The sequence below is a fragment of the Neomonachus schauinslandi genome, chromosome 7, assembly GCF_002201575.2.
Source record: "Neomonachus schauinslandi chromosome 7, ASM220157v2, whole genome shotgun sequence".
In the NCBI taxonomy this organism is placed as follows: Eukaryota; Metazoa; Chordata; class Mammalia; order Carnivora; family Phocidae; genus Neomonachus; species Neomonachus schauinslandi.
In genome coordinates this window covers 42969923-42993020 of record NC_058409.1, presented here as the reverse complement: position 1 = coordinate 42993020, position 23098 = coordinate 42969923, and the positions used below count along the sequence as shown (strand labels likewise).

The following is a 23098-nucleotide window of genomic DNA, read 5'->3' as shown; positions in this document are numbered from 1 at the left end:
TAAATATATGCACACCTTATAAACCAGCAATTTCCATTAAGTATATATCCAACAGAACGTATATATATGTTGACCAAAAAACACAACGTTCATAGGAGCACTATTCTTAGAAAAAAACAACCCAAATGTCCATCAACTTAAGAAAAGATAAATAGTGGGGCACCTGGGTGGCTCAGCTGGTTAAGCGACCGACTCTTGATTTCCACTCAGGTCATGATCTCAGGGTTGTAAGATCGAGCCCTGAGTTGGGCTCCATGCTACGTGTGGAGCCTGCTTGGGATTTTCTGTCTCCTTCTCGATCCACCCGGCCACCCCGCTCACGCACTCTCTCTCTTAAAAAAAAAAAGAATAAATAGTGATTTATTTATGCAACGGAATACTGCATAGCAATAAAAATGAACTCTGCCACATACATTAACATGGATGAATAACATAAATAAAATGTAGATATAAGAAGGCCAGAAGAGAAGTAAAAACCATATGATTCCACGGGGTGCCTGGGTGGCTCAGTCAGTTAAGTGTCTGACTCTTGTCGCACCTTGGGCTCCATGCTGGGCATAGGGTCTACTTAAAAAAAAAAAAAATTCAAGTCTTTGTCATCAAGGCAGTCTTTTCAATGGAAGAACTGCGTTCATTATCTTAAGTATTTGGGACGTAATAACCTTTAAAAAAGTCAGTTGGTTACTAAATGCTTTCCTCCCTTTCCTTCCCAGTGGAATGAAACAGTTGAGCTTTTTCGTGCTAGGATGCCCTTACGGAAACATCGCTGTCGTTTCAAAAGTTATGACCGTTGCTTCACGGCGGCCGAAGCTGTGGATTGGCTGCATGAGCTCTTGAGGTGCAGTCAGAACTTTGGCCCTGAAGTGACCCGCAAACAAACGGTTCAGCTGCTGAAAAAGTTCCTCAAGAATCATGTTATTGAAGACATCAAGGGAAAATGGGGTCAGGAAGATTTTGAAGACAATCGTCACTTGTACAGGTGAGGGTGACAAGTTTACCCCGAAGGGGAGGACTAAGGGAGGACAACTGGATCTGGTCAGTCTCTTGAAACTCCCTCGTGTGGAACAATCTCTCTTGTCCAGTGGAGTGATGCTCACACTTGTGATTTGTTGAGTGAAGAACCACGTGTGTTGTTACCATAAACCTGTTGCAGTGTTCTTGGGTCCGTAGAGCACCCCCTAGCCGTGTTTAGCTGCAGGGACTTTTCAGAAAGGGCATCCGTTCATGCCTTTTGCACACCTGGGGGGAGGGCTACAGGGGTCCTCGAGAATCTGAAAGGGTGAAAGAGCAGCTCTGGGGTGGGCCTTTCTAGCAGCGAGAGGGGTGTATTCATGGGGTTAGTGGCAGCGTGGGTCTGACCTTTAAGCACATCTTGGGGCCTGTATGAAGAATTGTGCTAGAATTCCCTGATGTCTTAGTTGAACCCTGGCAATGTACGTCTCTGTTCTCCAAATGTTTTTGCTCACGTTTTGGTGCTATTTTGTGATGGGACACTTACCGTCCGATGATCCAAGGAAAATATGCACGTCTCTCTGCTCGGACTTTCCTTTTCACTGCATGCTAGGCTGTTTTATTGCTGGAGGTGGCGGGGGTGCGGGGCGGCTACCTAAGCTTCAGGGACTGGGGGAATATTAAAGAGGAATGAAGCTGCACGTGTCCTGAGAAGAGAAAGCATTGAGTTATCGACAGGGAGGCCCCCCAGAGGGCTGAGAACCTGAAGGGAGGTTAAAAGAAGAAATGGAGAATATGGACCCTTAACATTGGCTTTCTTTTACTCTGAGAGAAAAATGAAGAATGCTCTTACAACACATTTAGTGAGGCAGTTTGGGGCCGCTGAGCCCCATGGCTTTGAGCAGAGAAAAACCTGTTTATTCCTACCTGAACCATTTCTTTGGCTCCTTTGTGGGCTAGCTGCTGGGAGAGGTCGCAGAGCAGTGTGAGGGTGGCCTCCAACACCAAGGCTAAGACCAGACATTGCTGCATGTTTAGCATTGAGCTGCTGCTTTTTTTTTTTTTTTTAAAGATTTTATTTATTTGACAGAGAGAGAGAGAGAGAGAGAGCACAAGTAGGGGGAGCTACAGAGGGAGAGGGAGAAGCAGACTCCTCGCTGAGCAAGGAGCCCGATGCAGGGCTCAATCCCAGGACCCCAGGATCATGACCTGAGCCGAAGGCAGACCCACTGCCGAAGGCTTAACCCACTGAGCCACCCAGGTGCCCCAGCATTGAACTTCTTTGTAGAATTTCACTGGCAATCTTCAGGTTCCAGATATCAAGATTGTCATCAGGGCAATTAGTTGTCTCTCCATTTGGCAGTTATTTCTGGCTTGCTCATCCAACTTTTAAGTAGGATCTTGGGTGATTTTAGCTTATTCTGAGACGATAGTGTTTTGTTAGCATCAGGCAGCAGACTCTAGCCCTGGTTCTGCTTGCCATACCTCATTGGGAATTCGCAAGTGATTATTTCTCTTGGGAAACTGTAAATACTTGTACCCCATCACAACTTAGCTAGAACACTTCTAAAAAATTCTCTGGATGAGTAACTTCCAATCTGTTCTATTGTGACCTTAGATGGGGGTAACATCCATTGTGTCCCAGGAGGCTTTCAGAGTCCTCGGGGGAGGGAAATCGGAGCGTGCTCTAGGAGTCGACCATCCAGCACTGTCAGAGCATGCTTCGTGTCACTATGAAGACTTAATCGTGTGTCCCCCCTTTAAAATATCAAGTGCACAGGCAGATTACATTTGTCTATTAAATAATGATTTTCCCTTCACCTTCTGTAATACCTGTTAATCATAAAGGGAGCAGGATTTTCTTCTATTATTTATCACCTGAAAACTCTTAGCTTTCCATTTTCCTGGGTGAAAGTTCTATACACTAACTACTGATGTTTGCCAATTTCTCAGATTAATCTGGGATGAAATCTATGTAGATATGTAAATCATTTGTTAGGAGCCTGTGCCTTGAATTGAGAATGAGCTAATGAGCTTGGAGGCAGCTGTTGGACGCATGCAGCTTCTGGGACTGGTGCTCAGTATCCTCACACCTGCATGCTAGGGCTCCAGGCAAGAGTGGGGGTGGGCTGCCCTGCTTGCTCTCCTTCTAGCTGCTGTCCTGGTAGAATAGGACTGCTGCCGCATTATGATGGAAATAGATGAGTGAGATTAGGACCTAGAGGCAGGTTAGATTTAAAAATAGATGGAGAGCCAGTGAGGTGGAGAAATTCCAGAACGTGCTTTTAAATATCAAACTTTATGGGTGGGGGGGGCCTTTATAAATAGTATCGAAGAGGCTGGAATGGCCAGCCGAGCGCGCTTGCTGGCATGTAAGGAACTAACGTAATCAAGGGCCTATGATGTGCTGACATGTCACATTATCATCATCTAACCCAATATCTGTTGATATAGTGTATTTTCCTAATTTTAAAGATTAGGAAGTTAATAAGGCCAAAGCTCCAAAGTCCCTCAGCTGGACTCAAAAAAATGAATCCTGACCAAGAAGAGTCAGGATTTGAATTGAGATGTCTGTGTTTGAAGCTGTCTTCTTACGGTGTGCTATATCACCTCCATTTCCACCACATGAGGTGGACTTAACTTAAACACATATTAATAAACAAGAAATATTTGGTGTGGCCAAGTTTATATACTTACAGAATTCCAGCGATGTCTTAAGTACTGGGTAATACATTGAATGATCAGCCATGTTCAAGAAGTTGTCAAATAAGGGAATAAGGTAAACGTCATCAGCCGAAGCACTTATAAATATAGCAGTGGGTGGGTGGTTTCTTGGGTCTATGAATTAAAGAAAGCTACATGAAATACCAAAGGCTCTTAGAGCATTTTTTAAAAAATTTTTTTTTAAAGATTTTATTTATCTATTTGAGAGAGAGAATGAGAGAGAGAGAGTACACGAGAGGGGGGAGGGTCAGAGGGAGAAGCAGACTCCCCGCTAAGCAGAGAGCCCGATGCGGGACTCGATCCTGGGACTCCAGGATCATGACCTGAGCCGAAGGCAGTCGCTTAACCAACTGAGCCACCCAGGCGCCCCTCTTAGAGCATTTTTTAAGGACAGAAACACACACAGTATATGTTGAAGAATTTTGTAACAGAAATTGAGTTAAGCTTTTATTTTAGAATGTGTCCTATCTTATTTCTAGTTTTATTTCTTTATTTTTATTTTTTTAAAGATTTTATTTATTTGACAGAGAGAGAGACAGCGAGAGAGGGAACACAAGCAGGAAGAGCGGGAGAGGGAGAAGCAGGCTTCCTGCCGAGCAGGGAGCCCGATGCGGTTCTTGATCCCAGGACCCTGGGACCATGACCTGAGCCGAAGGCAGATGCTTAATCGACTGAGCCACCCAGGCACCCTTTCTTTATTTTTTTTTAAGATTTATTCATTTATTTGACAGAGAGAGACACAGTGAGAGAGGGAACACAAGCAGGGGGAGTGGGAGCGGGAGAGGGAGAAGCAGGCTTCCTGCGGAGCAGGGAGCCCGATGCAGGGCTAGATCCCAAAACCCTGGGACCATGACCTGAGCCGAAGGCAGATGGTTGATGACTGAGCCCCGCCAGAAGCCCCTTATTTCTAGTTTTAAAAGAATGTGTCATGTCTCTTCTGTGACTACATTTACATTTGTTAACCATGATTTTTTTTTATCAAGAGTCAAAGAGATAAGTATAGAAAATAGAAGGAAATAGTGAGTTTTAGTGTTAAAGAAAGGGAAGCCAGATCCCAATAGTCAGAGATGTTGCAGAGAAGTACCCAGAGCTAGTTACTGAACCTTGTCTTTCCTGTTTCTAATGCCACTGTCTGGGAAGAGTTCTGAGTTTGCTGCTCCTGAAGCCTGTTTTAGATGTCACTAACGGCTCTACATAGTTGAGCCAGGTGCTCTCATCTGTGTCTCACACAGTTCCCTAGTCCTGCACCTACACCAAATATACATAACCGCAGTTACGTATATTTGTATAAGAAGTTTCAGTTTATAAGGCAGTTTCCCTTCCATGATCTGATTTGATCTTCATGGCAACCCTGGGAGGTGGACAGGGTGGATATTACATCCAAAGAGAACCAGATGCTTTTCTCTTTGAAACATCTAAACCAAATACCAGGAATGTTCTAGTTAAGGAAATTCCGCGCTGATCCAATCTGTCCATTTACATGTGTGAACAGGCAGTTATAGAGGAGTATTTAAACCTATTGTAATGGGTTACATAAAAATTGAAGTGCCATTATGATAATTGCTTGTTTGGATGATTTAATGAGGAAAGCCATTGGCCAAGGTAGATCTTTAGGAGGATGGGGTTCCTGGTCTGGTGAGACACCTAGCCCTTGACCTGCTCTCATTACTGATGCTAGCTAGCTCTGCTAGACAGCAGTAACTGGGAAGGTGTTTGCGGCTCACAGAGAGGAATTCATTGGCTTAGGTTTAGTGGTTGAGTCCCATATGTAGAGGACCATTTTCTTTTTATTTTCCCACCTCTCCCTGTTCCCTTTTTCTATTTCCTTCTTTTTCTTTCTGTGTTTCTACTTCTTTATGTGTGTCTCTGTCATGCTTCTACTTTTTACTTTTTTCTCTTCAATTCACTCTTCCTTTCTGTTCCCTTTCCCTCATATTTACCTTTTTTTCTGTCCTATTTCCATAATACTGATTTTAATTTGAAACTAGAAGTTGTTATGTGGATATTGTTAGCTGTATTGAATAATGTTACTTTCACGGTCTTAATTTGAAAAGCAAGAATCATGCTGCCCAGTTTTAAGACTTCTACATAAAGCCAAAATAATGGAGACCGTGGTGTTGGTAAAGGGATAGACGCCTAGACTGGAGGCACAGAATTGCTGGTTCAGAAACGCACACAAATGTGGCCGTTTGGTTTTTGACAGAGGTGTAAAAGCAATTTAAAAGAAAAAGAGTAGTCTTTTCAGCAAATGTGTTAGAACAATTGGATATATATCCTCTATGTGCAAAAAAATGAACCTCAAATGTAAACCGAATACTTTATGCAAAAATTGATTCAAAGTGAATCATAGATTTAAATGTAAGACTATAAAAATTTTAGAGAAACAGCAAAAAATCTTTATGCCCTGGAGTTAGGCAAAGAGTTCTTAGACATGACACCAAAAGCATAATTCATAAAGGAGAAAAACATGATAAATTGAACTTCATCAAAATTAAAAGCTTTTGCTATGTGAAAGACACTATTAAGAGGATGAGAAGACAAGGTACAGATGGGGAGAGAATATTTGCAAACCATAATATATGACAATGGACTGCTCTCAAGAATATGTAAAGAACTCACAAAACTCAACAGTTACAAACAGCCCAATTAAAAAATGAACAGAATACTCGCTTGAAAAGATGTTTAACAAGATTAGCAGTAGGGAAATGCAAATTAAAACATACCACTATGTGTCTATTGGAATGGCTAAAATAAAAATACTGACAATATCAAGAGTTAGAGGATGCAGAGCAATTGGAAATCTCATCTATTGCAGGCAGGAAGCTTGGATTGTTTGTCACTTTGGAAAGCAGTTTGTCATTTTCTTTTAGAGTTGAGCATATACTTACATATGACTCAGTATTCCCCCTCGGCATTTACCCTGGAAAAATGAAAACCTGTTTTTACTCAAAAACCTTGTACATGAATATTGATAGCAGCTGTATTCATAATTGCCAGTAACTGAAGACAAACCAGATGTCCGTCCGTGGGTGAATGGATAAACATTTTTACATCTATACAATGGAATGCCACGGTGTGTGCAGGGGTGGGTAGGGTGGGGTGACTATAAAGTCAGAGGAGGAGATTTGGGGAATAATGGAACTGTTCTGTTTCCTGATTGTGGTGGTTATACAAATGAATATGTGTGTCAAAATTGATAGACTTTTGTACAAAAAAAAAAAGATCAATATTATATGCTAAAAACATTTTTTTAATGCTGGAGATTTGAAAGTCTCTGTACCTCTGGCGAAAGAAATCTGAATTTACATTGTTTAGGTATGTGGCTCTTAAGTCACATTCTGTGGTCCTGGGAAAAGTTTTTCATGAACCTTTTGAAGGTAACAGTTTTAGTTAGGACCCTCACCTTCAAGTTTATGGACTATTGGCTCCCTCTAGTGGGCATCCTTATTTTTATAGTAGACTCAAAATTGTGTGTGTGTGTGTGGTTTTTTTTTATTCTTTTCATCATATCTTGGGTTGTTGTCCTGTGATAGTTGGATATGTTTCTTAGTCTTTATCGGCATCAGTTTTTCATCTATAAAATGACAGGGTGGCCGAGATCTTTAAGGACTTTTAAAATTCTAGACGTTTATGATTCCAAATATTGAATACTTACCACATGTGTTTGTCAGTCTAAGTCAGTGAAGGAGATAAAGAAGAAATATAGCGGGATTCTTTTCTTCCCTAACTTGGCATTCTCTTTAGAGACAGAGTATACATATAAGAAAAAGATAAGTAGCAGAACTAAGGTGTTATTTAATTAAGTAACCCAAATGAACTGGAACAAATAATAAATTAGAGGTGCTACACTGACCGTCCTTATGTTGACATATCTGTTTTGTTTGAGTGGAGTAGTGTTTTTAGTCACTAAAATTTTTTCCCATCTCATTTTTATTTTTCAATTTTGGGTATTTTGTGAAGATAATACTTTAAAATTTACGAAGCATAAAAGAATATATGCAATGAAAACTCTCCCTTCCCCATCTCTCCTCCAGCTACCCAATTCCTTTCCTCAGAGGCTCCTAATATTAATAGCTCTAACACAGTGTCTTAAAAAATTGTGAACCCGAAGGTCTTTAGATGGGGCAAATCTACTGGAGTTACCACACCTTCCACCGTTCCCCTCCATTATACCAGACCATACCATGATTGTTTGTCTGCCTGGCCAGTGCAGGAATTGTGTTGGTGACCCACTCGGTATGGAATGGAGTGTTTTGAGACCTCATGGAGTAGGAGGTGGAGGATTTCAACCTAGGTCCTGTGAATGTGGTAGGATCTGGAAAATGAGAGGGAGGGGACAGGAAGGGAGAGATATTTCAGGTGACAAGGATAGCAAGACAGAGGCTTTCGGTCAGAAATGCGTAAGTGGGCTGTACTGGGAGAGGAGAGGAGACTGGCCTGGCTGCAGAAGTTTTAGGTCAGGAAGTCATGGGGATAAATTTGGTGCAATTTCTTAAATATCTGGTTGTGGATAGACTTTAATTTTTTAAATTCATTTTTAATTGAAGTAATATAACATTATATAATGTTATGACGTATATTGTTATGCTAGTTTCAGGTGAATCACATAGTGATTCGACAGTTATATATATTACAAAATCCTTACCACAATGAGTATAGTTATCATCTGTCACCATACAAAGTTATTACAATATTACTCATTAAATTTCATATGCTGTACTTTTTATCATCATGACTTAATTTATTTTATAACTGGAATTGTGTACCTCTTAATCTCTTTTACATATTTCACCCATTTTTCTATTCTCTCCCCTCTGGCAAGCACTGGTTTGTTCTTTGTATTTATAAGTCTATTTTTGTTGTTGTTGTTCATTTGTTTTGTTTCTAGATTCCATATATATGTGAAATCATATGGTATTTGTCTTTCTCTGTCTGACTTATTTCACTTAGCATTAATACCCTCTAGATCCATCCATGCTTTTGCAAATGACAAGATTACATTTTTTTTAAATGGCTGGTAATATTCCATTCTTTCTTTCTATCTACCTACCTACCTACCTACCTACCTCACATCTTCTTTATCCATTCATCTATTGATGGACACTTGCATTGCTTCCATATCTTGGCTATTATAAATAATGCTGCTATAAACATAGAGGTACATATATCTTTTCAAATTAGTGTTTTTGTTTTTTTCAAGTAAATATCCTGAAGTGGAATTACTGGGTCATATGGTAATTCTATTTTTAATTTTTTTTTAAAGATTTTATTTATTTATTAGAGAGACAGAAAGAGTGAGTGAGTGAGAGAGAGAACACGAGCAGGGTGAGGGGCAGAGGGAGAAGAAGACTCCCTGCTGAGCAGGGAGCCCAATGCAGGACTCGATCCTGGGACTCCAGGATCATGACCTGATCCGAAGGCAGACGCCCAACCGACTGAGCCACCCAGGCCCCCTATTTTTAATTTTCTGAGATACCTTCATACTGATTTCCACAGTGGCTATATCAACTTACATTCCCAGCAACACAGCATGAGGGTTCCCTTTTCTCCACATTCTTGCCAACACTTGTGATTTCTTGTCTTTTTGATTCTAGCCATTCTGATTGGTGTGAAGTGGTATCTCATAGTTTTGATTTGCGTTTCCCTGATGATGAGAAATGTTGAGCATCTTTCCATGTGTCTTTTGGCCACCAGCATGTCTTCTTTGGAAAAATGTCTATTCAGGTCCTCTGCCCATTTTTAATTGGATTATTTGTTTTTCTGCTGTTGATTTGTAGGAGTTCTTTATGTATTTTGGATAGCAACCCCTTATCAGATGTATCATTTGATATGAAAAAGGCCACTCACTGAGAGTGTTGATGGTGGTTCTGTTGATGGTTTCCTTTGCTGTGCAAAAGCTTTTTAGTTTGATGTAGTCTCAATAGTTTATTTTTTGCTTTTGTTTCCCTTGTCTGATGCCTGAGGAGACATATCCATAAATATGTTGCTGTGGCCAATATCCAGAGATTGCTGCCTGTGTTTTAAGAGTTTTTTCTTTAATCCTTACCCAAGTTTCTTTCCTATGAATTCATGATGCCTTGTGATTATCATTAATAGGGAATGGAGCATCATCAGTTGAGAATCTGGAAAATCAGGGAACATTGCTCATTGAATGCTCCCCTGAGAAGAAGAGAAAGCTTTTTTGGCCAGAGAAGGTAGATTGAACCGGAGTGGTTCTTAAATATTGTTGACTTCGAAACAAAATGATAACGATCACATAGGCATCAAACAGATTTTTGCAGTTAACCCTATGCCACAAGTCCTGAGAAGAGTGGGGCTTGGCGTGAGATGCAGGCTGTGAGAGTAGACTTGTGAAAGTTGTGGAAAGGTGGGCCATACCACTCTCTGAATTTGATAAGCTTGTAAAGTAGGCATGGGAGAGGCCGTACAGGTGTTTTATGGGAGTGTCAGAAAGCAAAGTCTGTCTCAGCATTTTTATGTACCCGGTGTCCTGTCAGCATTTCACTTGATTGATACATTCTGGCTTCTTAGTGCTGTTTGTTAAGATCCCTGTTAACTTGATTCTCAGGTATGCTGCTTCTCGCTGCCTCCTCTTTTTGTCTCCTTTTCCCTTCTCAGGCATCAGGGGGCCCCTTCCGTTTTGCCAGGCACAGCACTAAACACTTTGGATGCATGACCCATGCTTCAAAGACTTCCAGTTTAGTTAGGAGGACAGTTAGGAGGACCAGATAAATCCAAATTCATTGTCACAGATGCTGTGATTAGGGTGTGCTGTAGGAGGACTGAGGAATCAACTCTGCTTGTGTAAGTCAGAGAATACTTTGCTCCAGAGGTGACACTTGGATTCAGTCTTGATGCATCAGTGGGTGTTTGCCAGGCAAGGAAGGGAGAGAGGTCAGTCAAGGCGGAGGGAGTTGTATCTAAAAGCCGTCCTCATAAGTGGGCTTGGAGGAGGTAAACACTTGCTGGGTGTCACTGCATGGGGAGTGGTGGAAGATAAGGCTGGGAAAGAATTTGCTTTTATCTGTGTCCCCCATACCCAGCACAATGCCTAGTATTCATTGAGAAAGAAGTTCAAAGGTTAGTAAGCAAGGAGTTCCCTTTTTACTGGGTCGGAGTTAAGCAATAATCACTCCACCTATTCCTGAGTTAGAGGCCTCATTCTTTTCCCACATCGAGTGAGCTGTAGTTAAGTATAATATGAAGTCAGTAATGGAAGGATTGTAACAAACATACAGGATTTGGAGTGAGACAGGCCTGGGTCTATGAGTTCAAGCTCTCTGAGAAGAGGAGGAGAGGCCACAATGGGGCTGGATATGAAAGGAAATTAGTGTTAGGGTTTGGGGTGCACCTGGAATGGATAAAGAAGGGAGCAAGGGGTTGGGTGGGCCTTCAGACTCTGATGCAGGTCTGACCTCTGGGAAAGACCCCAGGGTGCAGTTCTGAGAAAGTCTTGACGAGGCGAATGGGAAGTCCTTGGACAACGGTTCCTTGCTAGAGGGGTCCTGTTCTTCTGGTAGAATTGGCTCGGCTCCAGTGCCCACCATGTGCTCACCAGTGTGCTGGAAGCATCATGGTGAAGTGTGAAAGATACAGTGGCTAGAGGCTGCAGGCTGGCCTGGAGGCTGCTGGCCTCTTGAAAGGAGATGTGAATTGTGCACCTCCGTGCTCGGCATAGTCCGTCACTTGTGCTGCACACATCTGCTTCTCCATACATGCTCATGGGGCTTTCTTCCTGAGCAAAATCCAGGAGATGGAAATTACTGGGAAGGATACATCCCCTCTTGCTGCAGCCAGTCTCATGGGTACAACTGGGCCTCATCCTCTTTCTTCTCGACTTGCCATTGTAAATTCCCTCACCCTCAACTATCACCTTGGCCGGCTTTGGGTGGCTTACCTACTAGTGTGACCCCAGAGTTCATTCCTGAGTGTGTCCAAACCCTTGATAACCACACGCTTATCAGCCTAATGTTTCTGTACATGCCCACTCACAGTTACGGTGGGACAAAGAAGTATCAAGAGGGGGCACAGGTATTCCTGCCCTCATGGGGTAAGAGCAGCCCACCCTTCTGCTGGTCAGGATCCGGTACTCCTGCTGTGAAGCAGTTCTCCTTCTTGTCTGCTGCCCCCTGCCACAAGAAGCCCAAAGTGCCCTTGCTGTCTCCTGGCAAGAAAACATGTGTGTCTCTTTTGGGTGCAGGACCTCTCACTATGGAGCCAAGAGTTGTGGGGATAGGTCACTGGGAGGGATGCTAAGTAGGGCTGTTCTTACTTCCACTCCTTGATCCTGGGCCATGTATTCTTGTGGATATAGGACACAGCACCATATAGAGTCTTCTGACTTAATTCATTTACTATTCCATTGTCCTGTGTGTCCAGCTTGTCTCCAATACCACGCTGTTTTGATTACTGCAGGTGTATTATAACTCTTGAAATCAGTTAGGGTGAGTCCTCCAACTTTGTTATTTTTCAAAATTGTTTTGGCTATTCTAGTTCTTTTGCTTGTCCACATAAATCTTAGAATCAATTTGTGTATTTCTATAAAGATTTCTGTCCAGGACATTGGGGAGGGTATGTACTATGGTGAGCGCTGTGAGTTGTGTAAGACTGATGAATTACAGACCTGTACCCCTGAAACAAATAATACATTATATGTTAATAAAAACATTTTAAAAAATTTTCTGTCAAAATTTCAATGAAGTTGTGTGGAGTCTGTAGATCAGTTTGGGGGAGATCTGACAAATTAACAAAACTGAGTCCTCCAAATCATGAACATGGTACAGTTCTCATTCCATTTAGGTCTTTAACTTCCCAGCTGTGTTATGTAGCTGTATGTGTACAGACAGTGCACAAATTTTGTTAGATTTAGATCTAAGTCATTCATGTGTTTTGGTGTTACTGTAAATGGTGGTAGTTTTCTTTGTAAATTTGCACATGTCTTTAAGCTCTAGATATTTTATACATTTTCTTCTGTTGTAAATGGGATTTCTTTCTTTTTTTTTTTTTATGTGCTTTGGAGCACTTTTTTTTAAATTGTTATGTTAATCACCATACATTATATCATTCGTTTTAGATGTAGTGTTCCATGATTCATTGTTTGTGCATAACACCCAGTGCTCCATGCAGAACGTGCCCTCTTTAATACCCATCACCAGGCTAACCCATCTTCCCCCCCCCCCCCCCTCTAGAACCCTCAGTTTGTTTTTCAGAGTCCATCGTCTCTCATGGTTCGTCTCCCCCTCCGATTTCCCCCCCTTCATTCTTCCCCTCCTGCTAGCTTCTTTTTTTTTTTTTTTTCTTAACATATATTGCATTATTTGTTTCAGAGGTACAGATCTGAGATTCAACAGTTGGAATTTATTTTCTAAGTAGTTATTGTTAATAAGGTAGGAGTGTCTTTGAGACCAGAGCACATCTCTCCCCTCCTTAAAAATACTCATTTGATCCTTTCATCATAATGGAATCTTTGTTGTTGTTGTTGTTTTTGTTTGTTGTTTTATTTAAATTCAAGTTAGTTAGCATATCGTGTAGCATTGGTTTCAGGAGTAGAATTTAGTGATTCATCACTTTCATATAACACCCCATGCTCATCCCAACAAGTGCCCTCCTTAATGCCCCATCACCCATTTAGCCCATTCCCTGCCCACCACACCTCCAGCAACCCTCAGTTTGTTCTCTATAGTTAGGAGTCTCTTATGTTTTCCCTCCTTCTCTGTTTTTATCTTATTTTATTTTTCCCTCCCTTCTCCTCTGTTCATCTGTTTTGTTTCTTAAATTCCACATATAAGTAAAATCATATGTTATTTGTCTTTCTCTGACTTATTTCACTTAGCATAATACCCTCTATTTCCGTCCACATTGTTCCAAATGGCAAGATTTTATTCTTTTTAATGGATGAGTACTATTCCATTACACACACACACACACACACACACAACATCTTCTTTATCCATTCATCTGTCGATGGACATTTGGACTCTTTCCATAATTGCACTATGTGCCCCTTCAAATCAGCATTTTTGTATCCTTTGGATAAATACCTAATAATACAAGTGCTGGGTCATTGGGTAGTTCTATTTTTAACTTCTTGAGGAACCTCCATACTGTTTTCCAGAGTGGCTGCTCCGGCTTGCATTCCCACCAACAGTGCAATAGGGTTCCCCTTTCTTTGTATCCTCACCAACATCTGTTGTTTCCTGAGTTGTTAATTTTAGCCATTCTAACTGGTGTGAGGCAGTATCTCATTGTGGTTTTGATTTGTATTTCCCTGATGATGAGTGATGTTGAGCATTTTTTCATGTGTCTGTTAGTCATCTGTATGTCTTCGGAAAAGTGTCTATTGATGTCTTCTGCCCATTTCTTAACTGGGTTATTTGTTTTTTGGGTGTTGAGTTTGATAAGTTCTTTATAGATTTTGGATACAAACTCTTTATCTGATAAGTCATCTGCGAATATCTTCTCCCATTCTGAAGGTTGCCTTTTAATTTTATTGATTGTTTCCTTTGCTGTGCAGAAACTTTTTATCTTGATTAGGTCCTAATATTTCATTTTGCTTTTGTTTCCCTGGCCTCTGGAGATGTGTCTAGTAAGAAGTTGGTATGGCCGAGTTCAAAGAGGTTGCTGTCTGTGTTTTCCTCTAGGATTTTTATGGTTTCCTCTCTCACATTTAGGTCGTTCATCCATTTTGAATTAAGTTTTGTGTATGGTGTAAGAAAGTGGTCCAGTTTCATTCTTCTGCATGTGGCTGTCCAGTTTTCCCAACACCATTTGTTGAAGAGACTGTCTTTTTTTCATTGGATATTCTTTCCTATTTTTTCCTGCTTTGTCAGAAGTTAGTTGACCACAGAGTTGTCGATCCATTTCTGGATTCTCTCTTCTGTTCCATTGGTCTATGTATCTCTTTGTGTCAATACCATACTGTCTTGATGATTACAGTTTTGTAATCCAGCTTGAAGTCTGGAATTGTGATGCCTTCCATTTTGCTTTTCTTTGTCAACATTCCTTTGGCTATTTGGGGTCTTTTCTGGTTGCATACAAATTTTAGAATTGTTTGTTTTAGCTCTGTGAAAAATACTGATGTTATTTTGATAGGGATTGCATTGAATGTGTAGAGTGCTTTGGATAGTATAAACATTTTAACAATATTTGCTCTTCCAATTCATGTGCATGGAATTTTTTCCATTTCTTTGTGACTTCTTCAATTTCTTTCATACGTGTTGTATAGTTTTCAGCATACAGATCTTTTACCTCTTTGATTAGGTTTATTCCTAGGTATCTTATGGTTTTTGGTGCAATTGTAAATGGGACCGATTCCTTGATTTCTTTTTCTGTTGCTTCATTATTGGTGTATAGAAATGCAACAGATCTCTGTATGTTGATTTTATACCCTGCAACTTTGCTGAATTCATGTATCACCTCTAGCAATTTTTTGGTGGAGTCTTTTGAGTTTTCTATATAGAGTATCATGTCTGTGAAGAGTGAAAGTTTGACTTCTTCCTTGCTGATTTGGATGCCTTTGATTTCTTTTGGTTGTCTGATTGCTGAGGTTAGGACTTCCATTACTATGTTAAAACAGTGGTGAGAGTGGACATCCCTGTCTTGTTCCTGACTGTAGAGGAAAAGCTCTCAGTTTTTCCCCTTTGAGCATGATATTAGCTGTGGGTCTTTTGTATATGGCCTTTATGATGTTGAGGTATGTTCCTTCTATATCTACTCTCTTGAGGGTTTTTTGTCAAGAAAGTATGCTGTATTTTGTCAAATGCTTTTTTCTGCATCTGTTGAGACGATCATATGGTTCTTGTCCTTTCTTTTATTAACATGGTGTACCACGTTGGCTGATTTGCAGATATTGAACCACCCCTGTAGCCCAGGTATAAAGCCCACTTGATGGTGGTGAATAATCCTTTTAATGTACTGTTGGATTCGATTAACTAGTATCTTGATGAGAATTTTTGTATCCATGTTCATCAGGGATATTGGTCTGTAATTCTCCTTTTAGTGGGGTCTTTTTCTGGTTTTGGAATCGAGGTAATGCTGGCCTCATAGAATGAGTTTGGAAGTTTTCCTTCTATTTCTATTTTTTGGAACAGCTTCAGAAGAATAGGTATTACTTCTTCATTAAATGTTTGGTGGAATTCGCCTGGGAAGCCAGCCAGCCCCGGACCCTTGTTTGTTGAGAGATTTTTGGTTACTAATTCAATTTCTTTGCTGGTTATGGGTCTGCTCAAGTTTTTATTTCTTCCTGTTTCAGTTTTGGTAGTTTATATGTTTCTAAGAATTTATCCATTCCTTACAGATTGCCCAATTTGTAGGCATATGATTGCTCATAATGTTCTCTTATAATTGTATTTCTCCAGTGTTAGTTGTGATGTCTCCTCTTTCATTCGTGACTTTATTTATTTGGATCCTTTCTGTTTTCTTTTTGATAAGTCTGGCTAGGGGCTTATCAATTTTGTTAATTCTTTCAAAGAGCCAGCTCTTAGTTTCATTGATTTGTTCTACTGTTTTTTTTTTTTTTTTGTATCATTTATTTCTGTTCTAATCTTAATAATTTTCCTTCTCCTGCTGGTTTTAGGCTTTATTTGTTCTTTTTCCAACTCCTGTGGGTGTAAGGTTAGGTTGTGCATTTGAGACTTTTCTTGCTTCTTGAGGAAGGACTGGATTGCTATGTACTTCCCACTTAGGACCGCCATTGCTGCATCTCAAAGGTTTTCAACTGTCATGTTTTCATTTTCATTTGCTTCCGTGTATTTTTATTTCTTCTTTAGTTTCCTGGTTAACCCATTTATTCTTTAGTAGGATGTTCTCTAACCTTTATGTATTTGTGATCTTTCTGAATTTTTTTCTTGTGGTTGACTTTTATAGTGTTGTGGTCTGAAAATATGCATGGTGTGATCTTAGACTTTTTGTATTGGTTGAGGCCTGGTTTGTGACCCAGTATGTGATCTATTCTGGAGGATGTTCCATGTGAACTATTCTGCTACTTTAGGATGAAATGCTCTGAATATGTCTGTTAAGTCCAGCTGGTCCAGTGTGTCATTCAAAGCCACTGTTTTCTTGTTGATCTTCTGCCTAGATGATCTGTCTCTTGCTGTGAGTGAAGTGTTAAAGTCCCCTACCATTATTGTATTATTATCATTGAGTTCCTTTAAGTTTGTTATTAATTGATTTATATATTTGGCTGCTCCCAAGTTGGGGGCCTAAATATTTGCAGTTGTTAGATCTTCTTATCGGATAGACCCCTTTATTATGATATAGTGCCCTTCTTTATCTCTTATTATTCCTTGGTTTAAAATCTAGTTTGTCTGATATAAGGATTGCTACTCCAGCTTTCTTTTGATGTCCATTAGCATGATAAATGGTTCTCTACTCCCTCACTTTCATTCTGGAAGTGTCTTTGAGTCTCAAATGAGTCTCTTATAAGCAGGATATTGATGGGTCTTTTTTTTTTTTTTAATCCATTCTGATACCCTATGTCTTTTGATTGGAGCATTGAATCCATTTACATTGATAGCAATTACTGATAGATATGAATTTTGTGCCATTGTATTACCTGTAAAGTTGCTGTTCCTGTAGATTGTCTTTGTTCCCTTCCAGTCCTTGTTGCTTTTGGTATCTCTTTCCCACTCAGAGTCCCTTTTAGTGTTTTTTGCAGGGCTGGTTTAGTGTTCATGAACTCCTTTAGTTTTTGCTTGTCTTGAAACTTTTTATCTCGCCTTCTCTTCTGAATGACAGCCTTGCTGGAAATAGTATTCTTGGCTGCATATTTTTCCCAGTTAGCACGTTGAATATATCATGCCATCCCTTTGTGGCCTGCTAAGTATCTATGGACAGGTCTGCTGCTAACCTTGTGTGTCTGCTCTTGTAGGGGAAGGACCTTTTGTCCCTAGCTGCTTTCAGAATTTTCTCTTTATCTTGGTATTTTGCAAGTTTGATTATGATATGTCTTGGTGTTGATCTGTTTTTGTTGATTTTGAGGGGCATTTTCTGTGCCTCTTGGATTTGAATGCTTGTTTCCTTCCCCACATTAGGGAAGTTCTCAGCTATAATTGGTTGAAATAAATCTTCTGCCCCTTTTTCCTCTTCTTCTGGGACTCCTATGATATGGATATTATTGCGCTTTGTGCAATTACTGAGTTCCTTAGGTATATTCATGATCTAATAGTTTTATTTCCCTCTTCAGCTTATTTTCCATAATTTTGTCTTCTATATCACCTATTCATTCCTCTGATTCTTCCATCCTCATTGTGATTACATCCGGTCAGTTTTGCATCTCAGTTGTAGCATTTTTTATTTCAGCCTGACAAGTTTTTAGGTCTTTTATCTCTGCAGCCAGGGTTTCTCTGGTGTCTTCTATGCTTCTTTCAAGCTAAGCTAGTATTCTTATGACTGTTCTAAATTCTTGTTCAGATATATTGCTTATATGTGTTTTGATCAAATCCCAGGCTGTGATTTCTTCTTGATCTTTCTTTTGGGGAGACTTCCTCCATCTTGTCATTATGTCTGGGTTTCCATCTTTTGCATATTATGAAAGTTATGTTTCCTGCTCCTGAGAGTAATACTGTATTAAGAAGGGGTCATAGACTGTCCAGGGCCTGGCGACTCAGGAAATGTTTCTAGTGTATGCTGTGTGCACTCTGTCACTGTGTTTTGGCTGTTCTTTCACAGAGGTCAGTCCTTAGCAGAGTTCCTCCTTGCTTGCAGTGGGGAGTGTTTGGACCTTTAAGTAGGTGTGCTTTGATTTGTTTGTTAAAAAAAAAAAAGCCTGATCCAAGAAAAAAGGAAAAGTAACAAAAAAGGAAACAAAAAACTGTAAGCCTGATCCTGGAAAAGAAAGAAGGAAAAAAGAAAAGGGAAAAAAAAAAAAAAAGCCTGATCCAAAAAATGAAAAAAGGAAACAGACAAAAGACAAATGAACACAAAACTATAAGCCTGATTCCAAAGAAAAAAGGGAAGAAAATACAAAAATTCAAAATACAAAATACAAGAAAAAAGGAATGGAAGGAAGCCTGGTTCTGTTTCCACCGGAACTGAAGCTGACGCTTTGAAGCATTCTGTGATCAGTAGACTTGGTACATGCAGGGACAGGGTGGAGGGCGGGGGGCGGAGCTGTGTTGGGCTTCTGAAGCAGAGGCCCAGCACCCTGGCTCACAGTCAGACCTGCCCTAGTAAAGATGCCTCTGCTGAGCGCAGAGGGACAGGATTTGGTCTAAGTGACTCTAGCCTGCACTGGAGGCCACTGTTGTTTTCTCTGAAGTCCCATTGTGCAGGTGGGTGGGGTGGAGGTGGTAGAAGATGGCATCACCCTGTGCTCTCCTCCCCAGGGAGGGAGGGAAGGTAACTCGTGGCAGACACTGTTCAGGGGGCCATCGAAGAAAAGCAAAGTGTCCCCTCCTGTGTCCCAGGCTTCCGTCATATCCCTGCCTTCAACCTCTCTGTGGCCATCGCCACAGTTTTCCCTGTGTTTTATCTTTGGCTGGGGCTGGGGTTCAAAACGCCACATCTTGGCGCTCCTGGGTAGTTCAGGTGGTTAAGCATCTGCCTTCCGCTCAGGTCCTGATCCCGGGGTCCTAGGATCGAGCCCCGCATCGGGCTCCCTGCTCTGCGGGAAGCCTGCTTCTCCCTCCCCTACTCCCCCTGCTTGTGTTCCCTCTCTCGCTGTGTCTCTCTCTGTCAAATAAATAAATAAATAAATAAAACCGTAAAAACAAAAAACAAACAAACAAACCCGCCACATCTCTAAGGACCAGGCAAGGCGCAGACCGGCTCTCCTCCCTCGCCTGGAGGAGGGCCTTGCTTGCTGCGCCAGGCACCGTCCTGTCCCGGAAAAGCAGTGGCTCGGCGCCCGCACACTGGCTGGAGTCTGGTGAGTGCCGCGAGAGGCCGGGACCAGGTTTTCTGCCCCCTGCGTGTGCTGTGCCTCTGTCCCCTGCTGGTGAAGGGCCGCTCAGTGCCTCCTCGGGGGCCTTCTGTCCTTGGAGGGGCAGAGAGGCAGAATACCCTCTTCCAAATGTACTCCAGGAAGGGGAGCAATCTCTCCTCGTGAGACCCAGGGGATCCCTGCCCCAGGGCCCATTGTGCGAATGCTCTGTGCTGCTCTCCTCTCCCTCTCGTTCCCTTTCCCCCTGATTTCTCTCCATGAAAAGGGCTCCCTCCCCTCCCTGGCACTGGGGCTCCCCCCCCCCCCCCCCCCCAGTTCACTTCTCTGAACCTTGAATCTGCCACGTTCTCTCCAGTTATGCTGATTGTTTTCTGAATGCTCAGATCAATTCCCTGTTGTTCAAAATGAATGTTGTTGATCAGCTCTGTTCGAGGGTTAAGGTCGGTTCAGAGTCCCCCGCGCTACTCCGCGGTCTTAACTCCTCGTCTGCTAATGGCGTTTTTACTCATGTGGAATAAGAAACGATTTCTGAGCTCATAGAGGTCAATCCTTCCTTAATTTGGCAACTCTTTTTCCAGCTTTATCCTTTATTCTCTTCCCCTCAGACACTTTATGTTCCTGATACATCTTCAAGCAGTATGGAGAAATATAATCCTTTGCAGTTTTTCAGCATTTAGGTGATACGGTATTATGTACCACCGCTGGTCTTGAACAATATGTTGAGTGGGTACAGAGCCCAGTGGAATCCAGCCAGTTGTTACGGGTTTCCCCAACCCAGGGCTTTCTTGGGAACCAGTCTCAGAGAGGTCAGCTCCTATAATAATCACTCTCAGCCTGGCTTTTCTTCTACAGAGGCTTAGGTTTACTAAGGCAAGGAGGCAGGCTGGCAAAAGCTGTAGACGCTGCAGATTTCTACTGATGCTAAGGAAACAATTTTAGCATATATTGTGGGAAGAACTTTGTCTTCACATTTTGTCGTTTATGACTCACATTTATTAAGATTTATAAACTTTTTCTTGCAGTTTAGATGCCTTAGAATGTTTTTTATTGATTAGGTAATAAATTCTAACTTGTTTCAAGTAAATTCATCAGAGGATAGTAATTCTGGAATGGTTTATTTTTAAAAAGATTTTATTTTTAAGTAATCTCTACACCCAACATAGGGTTCAGACTTAACAACCCTGAGAACAAGAGTTGCATGCTCCATCGACTGAACCAGCCAGGTGACCCAGGAATGGTTTATTTTTAATTGCTTTTTTCCAACCCAAATTTGGCAAGAGGTGACAGTACGAGACCTGGATTGTTGTGTTGGATGATTAGCTGTGGCTGATTCCTTTTCTGGTCTCATTTTATTCAGTGTGCAACTAGATCTTTTTTTTTTTTTAAGATTTTATTTTTATTTATTTGGCAGAGAGGGAGACAGCGAGAGAGGGAACACAAGTAGGCGGAGTGGGAGAGGGAGAAGCAGGCTTCCCGGAGAGCAGGGAGCCCGATATGGGGCTCGATCCCAGGACCTGGGATCATGACCTGAGCCGAAGGCAGACGCTTAACAACTGAGCCACCCAGGCGCCCCACAACTAGATCATTTCTAAGGGACCTTACAACTTTGGAATTAATGATCACAATGTTAGGATTTATTTATTTATTTTATTTTATTTTTTTAAAGATTTTATTTATTTTATTTGAGAGAGAGAGAATGAGAGACAGAGAGCATGAGAGGGAGGAGGGTCAGAGGGAGAAGCAGACTCCCTGCTCAGCAGGGAGCCTGATGTGGGACTCGATCCCGGGACTCCAGGATCATGACCTGAGCCGAAGGCAGTTGCTTAACCAACTGAGCCACCCAGGCACCCATAATGTTAGGATTTAATTTAGAATTCTAAAAGCAAAAACAAATGTAGTACACTAGAGGGAGCTCTGCTCTTTTAAATGTTCTCATTTGTATTTAAAAATATATCTCGTACAAGAGTGTATACACTTTGTCTGAATGATTTATATAAGAATAACAAAGTCAATACCTGTTTATGGACAATTTGTATCATCTTCTCCAAGAGGTCATCAATATCCTGCCTTCTGTGTTAATCATTTCCTTGCTTCTCTTTATTGTTTTAACACTTATGCTTATCCTTAAGCAGTGTATTGTTTTGGCTTTTGAATATATTTCAACTGATCTTTATATAACAGATATCAAAGAGTATGTATTCTTCTCTGACTTGTTCTTTTATTTCTCATGATTTTTGAGATTCATCCATGTCGATGTATGTAGTTACAGAATTTTCTCAGCTACTTTATATTCTGTCAGTATACCACAGTCCATTTATCTCTTCCCCTCCCACTGGAGATTTGGGTTGCTTTCATAAACAATGTGGCCATGAGCATTTATGGACATGTCTCCTTTTGCACACGTGTAAGAGTTTCTTTAGGTTACCCAGAGTTACATAGAGTGGAATTAGTTTAGAGGATATTGCACGTTCAACTTTACTAGGTAACGCTAAAGTGTTTTCCATAGTGGCTACACTAAGTTTTATCCCAGTAGTAGAAAACATTTGATATTGACTGACTTAATTTTTCACCAATCTGGTAAGTGTGAAAATGCTTGTGATGTTATTTGATTACTCATGGATCAAGTGTTTTTGTATGTTTATTCATCATTTCTGATTCCACATCTGGAGATGCCTGGTTCATGTCTTTGGCCTTCTTCTATAGAATTTTTTTTTCTTATAAATTTTTAGGAGTTTAAATATATATATTCTGGATATTAATCCTCTTGTCAATTATTTGGATTGCAAAGATCTCCTGGTTTTGTTTTTTGTTTTTTGTTTTTCGTTTTATTTATGGTGTCTTGACAAGCAGAAAAGTTATTTTATTTTATTTTATTTTTTAAAAGATTTTATTTATTTATTTGACAGAGAGAGACACAGCGAGAGAGGGAACACAAGCAGGGGAAGTGGGAGAGGGAGAAGCAGGCTTCCCGCCTAGCAGGGAGCCCGATGTGGGGCTTGATCCCAGGACCCTGGGATCATGACCTGAGCCGAAGGCAGACGCTTAACGACTGAGCCACCCAGGCGCCCCAGAAAAGTTTTTTTATTTTAATGTAAAGTGAATATGTCAATCTTTTTTTATACTTTGTGGTTTTTGTGTCTTGCTTAACTGGAGTTCTTTCATTACTGAAAGTCAGAGAGATTTTCTTATATCATATTCTAAATTTCGTGGTTTACCTATGATTTTTATTCTTGGTGTGAATTTGAGATTGTTCTGGTTTTCTGTTTTTGAAAAACAACCTGCCTCAAATATGAATGGCTTAAAGCATTTTATTCTGCTTATGGGTTTTGTGTCAAGAATTTAGAAAGAGCTCATCTGGCAGTTTGCCCATTACCCATAAGGCACTAGTTGGGCTACAAAATTCACTTTCAAGATGACTTCTTTCTCTATTCACGGATGTAGTTGGTGCCTTTGTGCTTCTTGGCCCCTCTCTATTTTTACATGGGGTTTGGTCCTCTAGCACATCTTCACATGGTTATGCTTTTTGTGGCATGATGGTCTTAG

General features: G+C 40.9%; 1 protein-coding gene across 1 annotated transcript in view; it reads left to right on the top strand.

The window, feature by feature from the left end:
• The window catches only part of DEPDC1B (DEP domain containing 1B), an 81398-nt gene that overhangs the window by 9858 nt on the left and 48442 nt on the right, over positions 1-23098 (top strand). The window contains exon 2 of the mRNA XM_021701960.1: positions 714-979. Coding sequence (XP_021557635.1) covers positions 714-979 — 266 coding nt within the window. The remainder of the gene's footprint in view (positions 1-713; positions 980-23098) is intronic.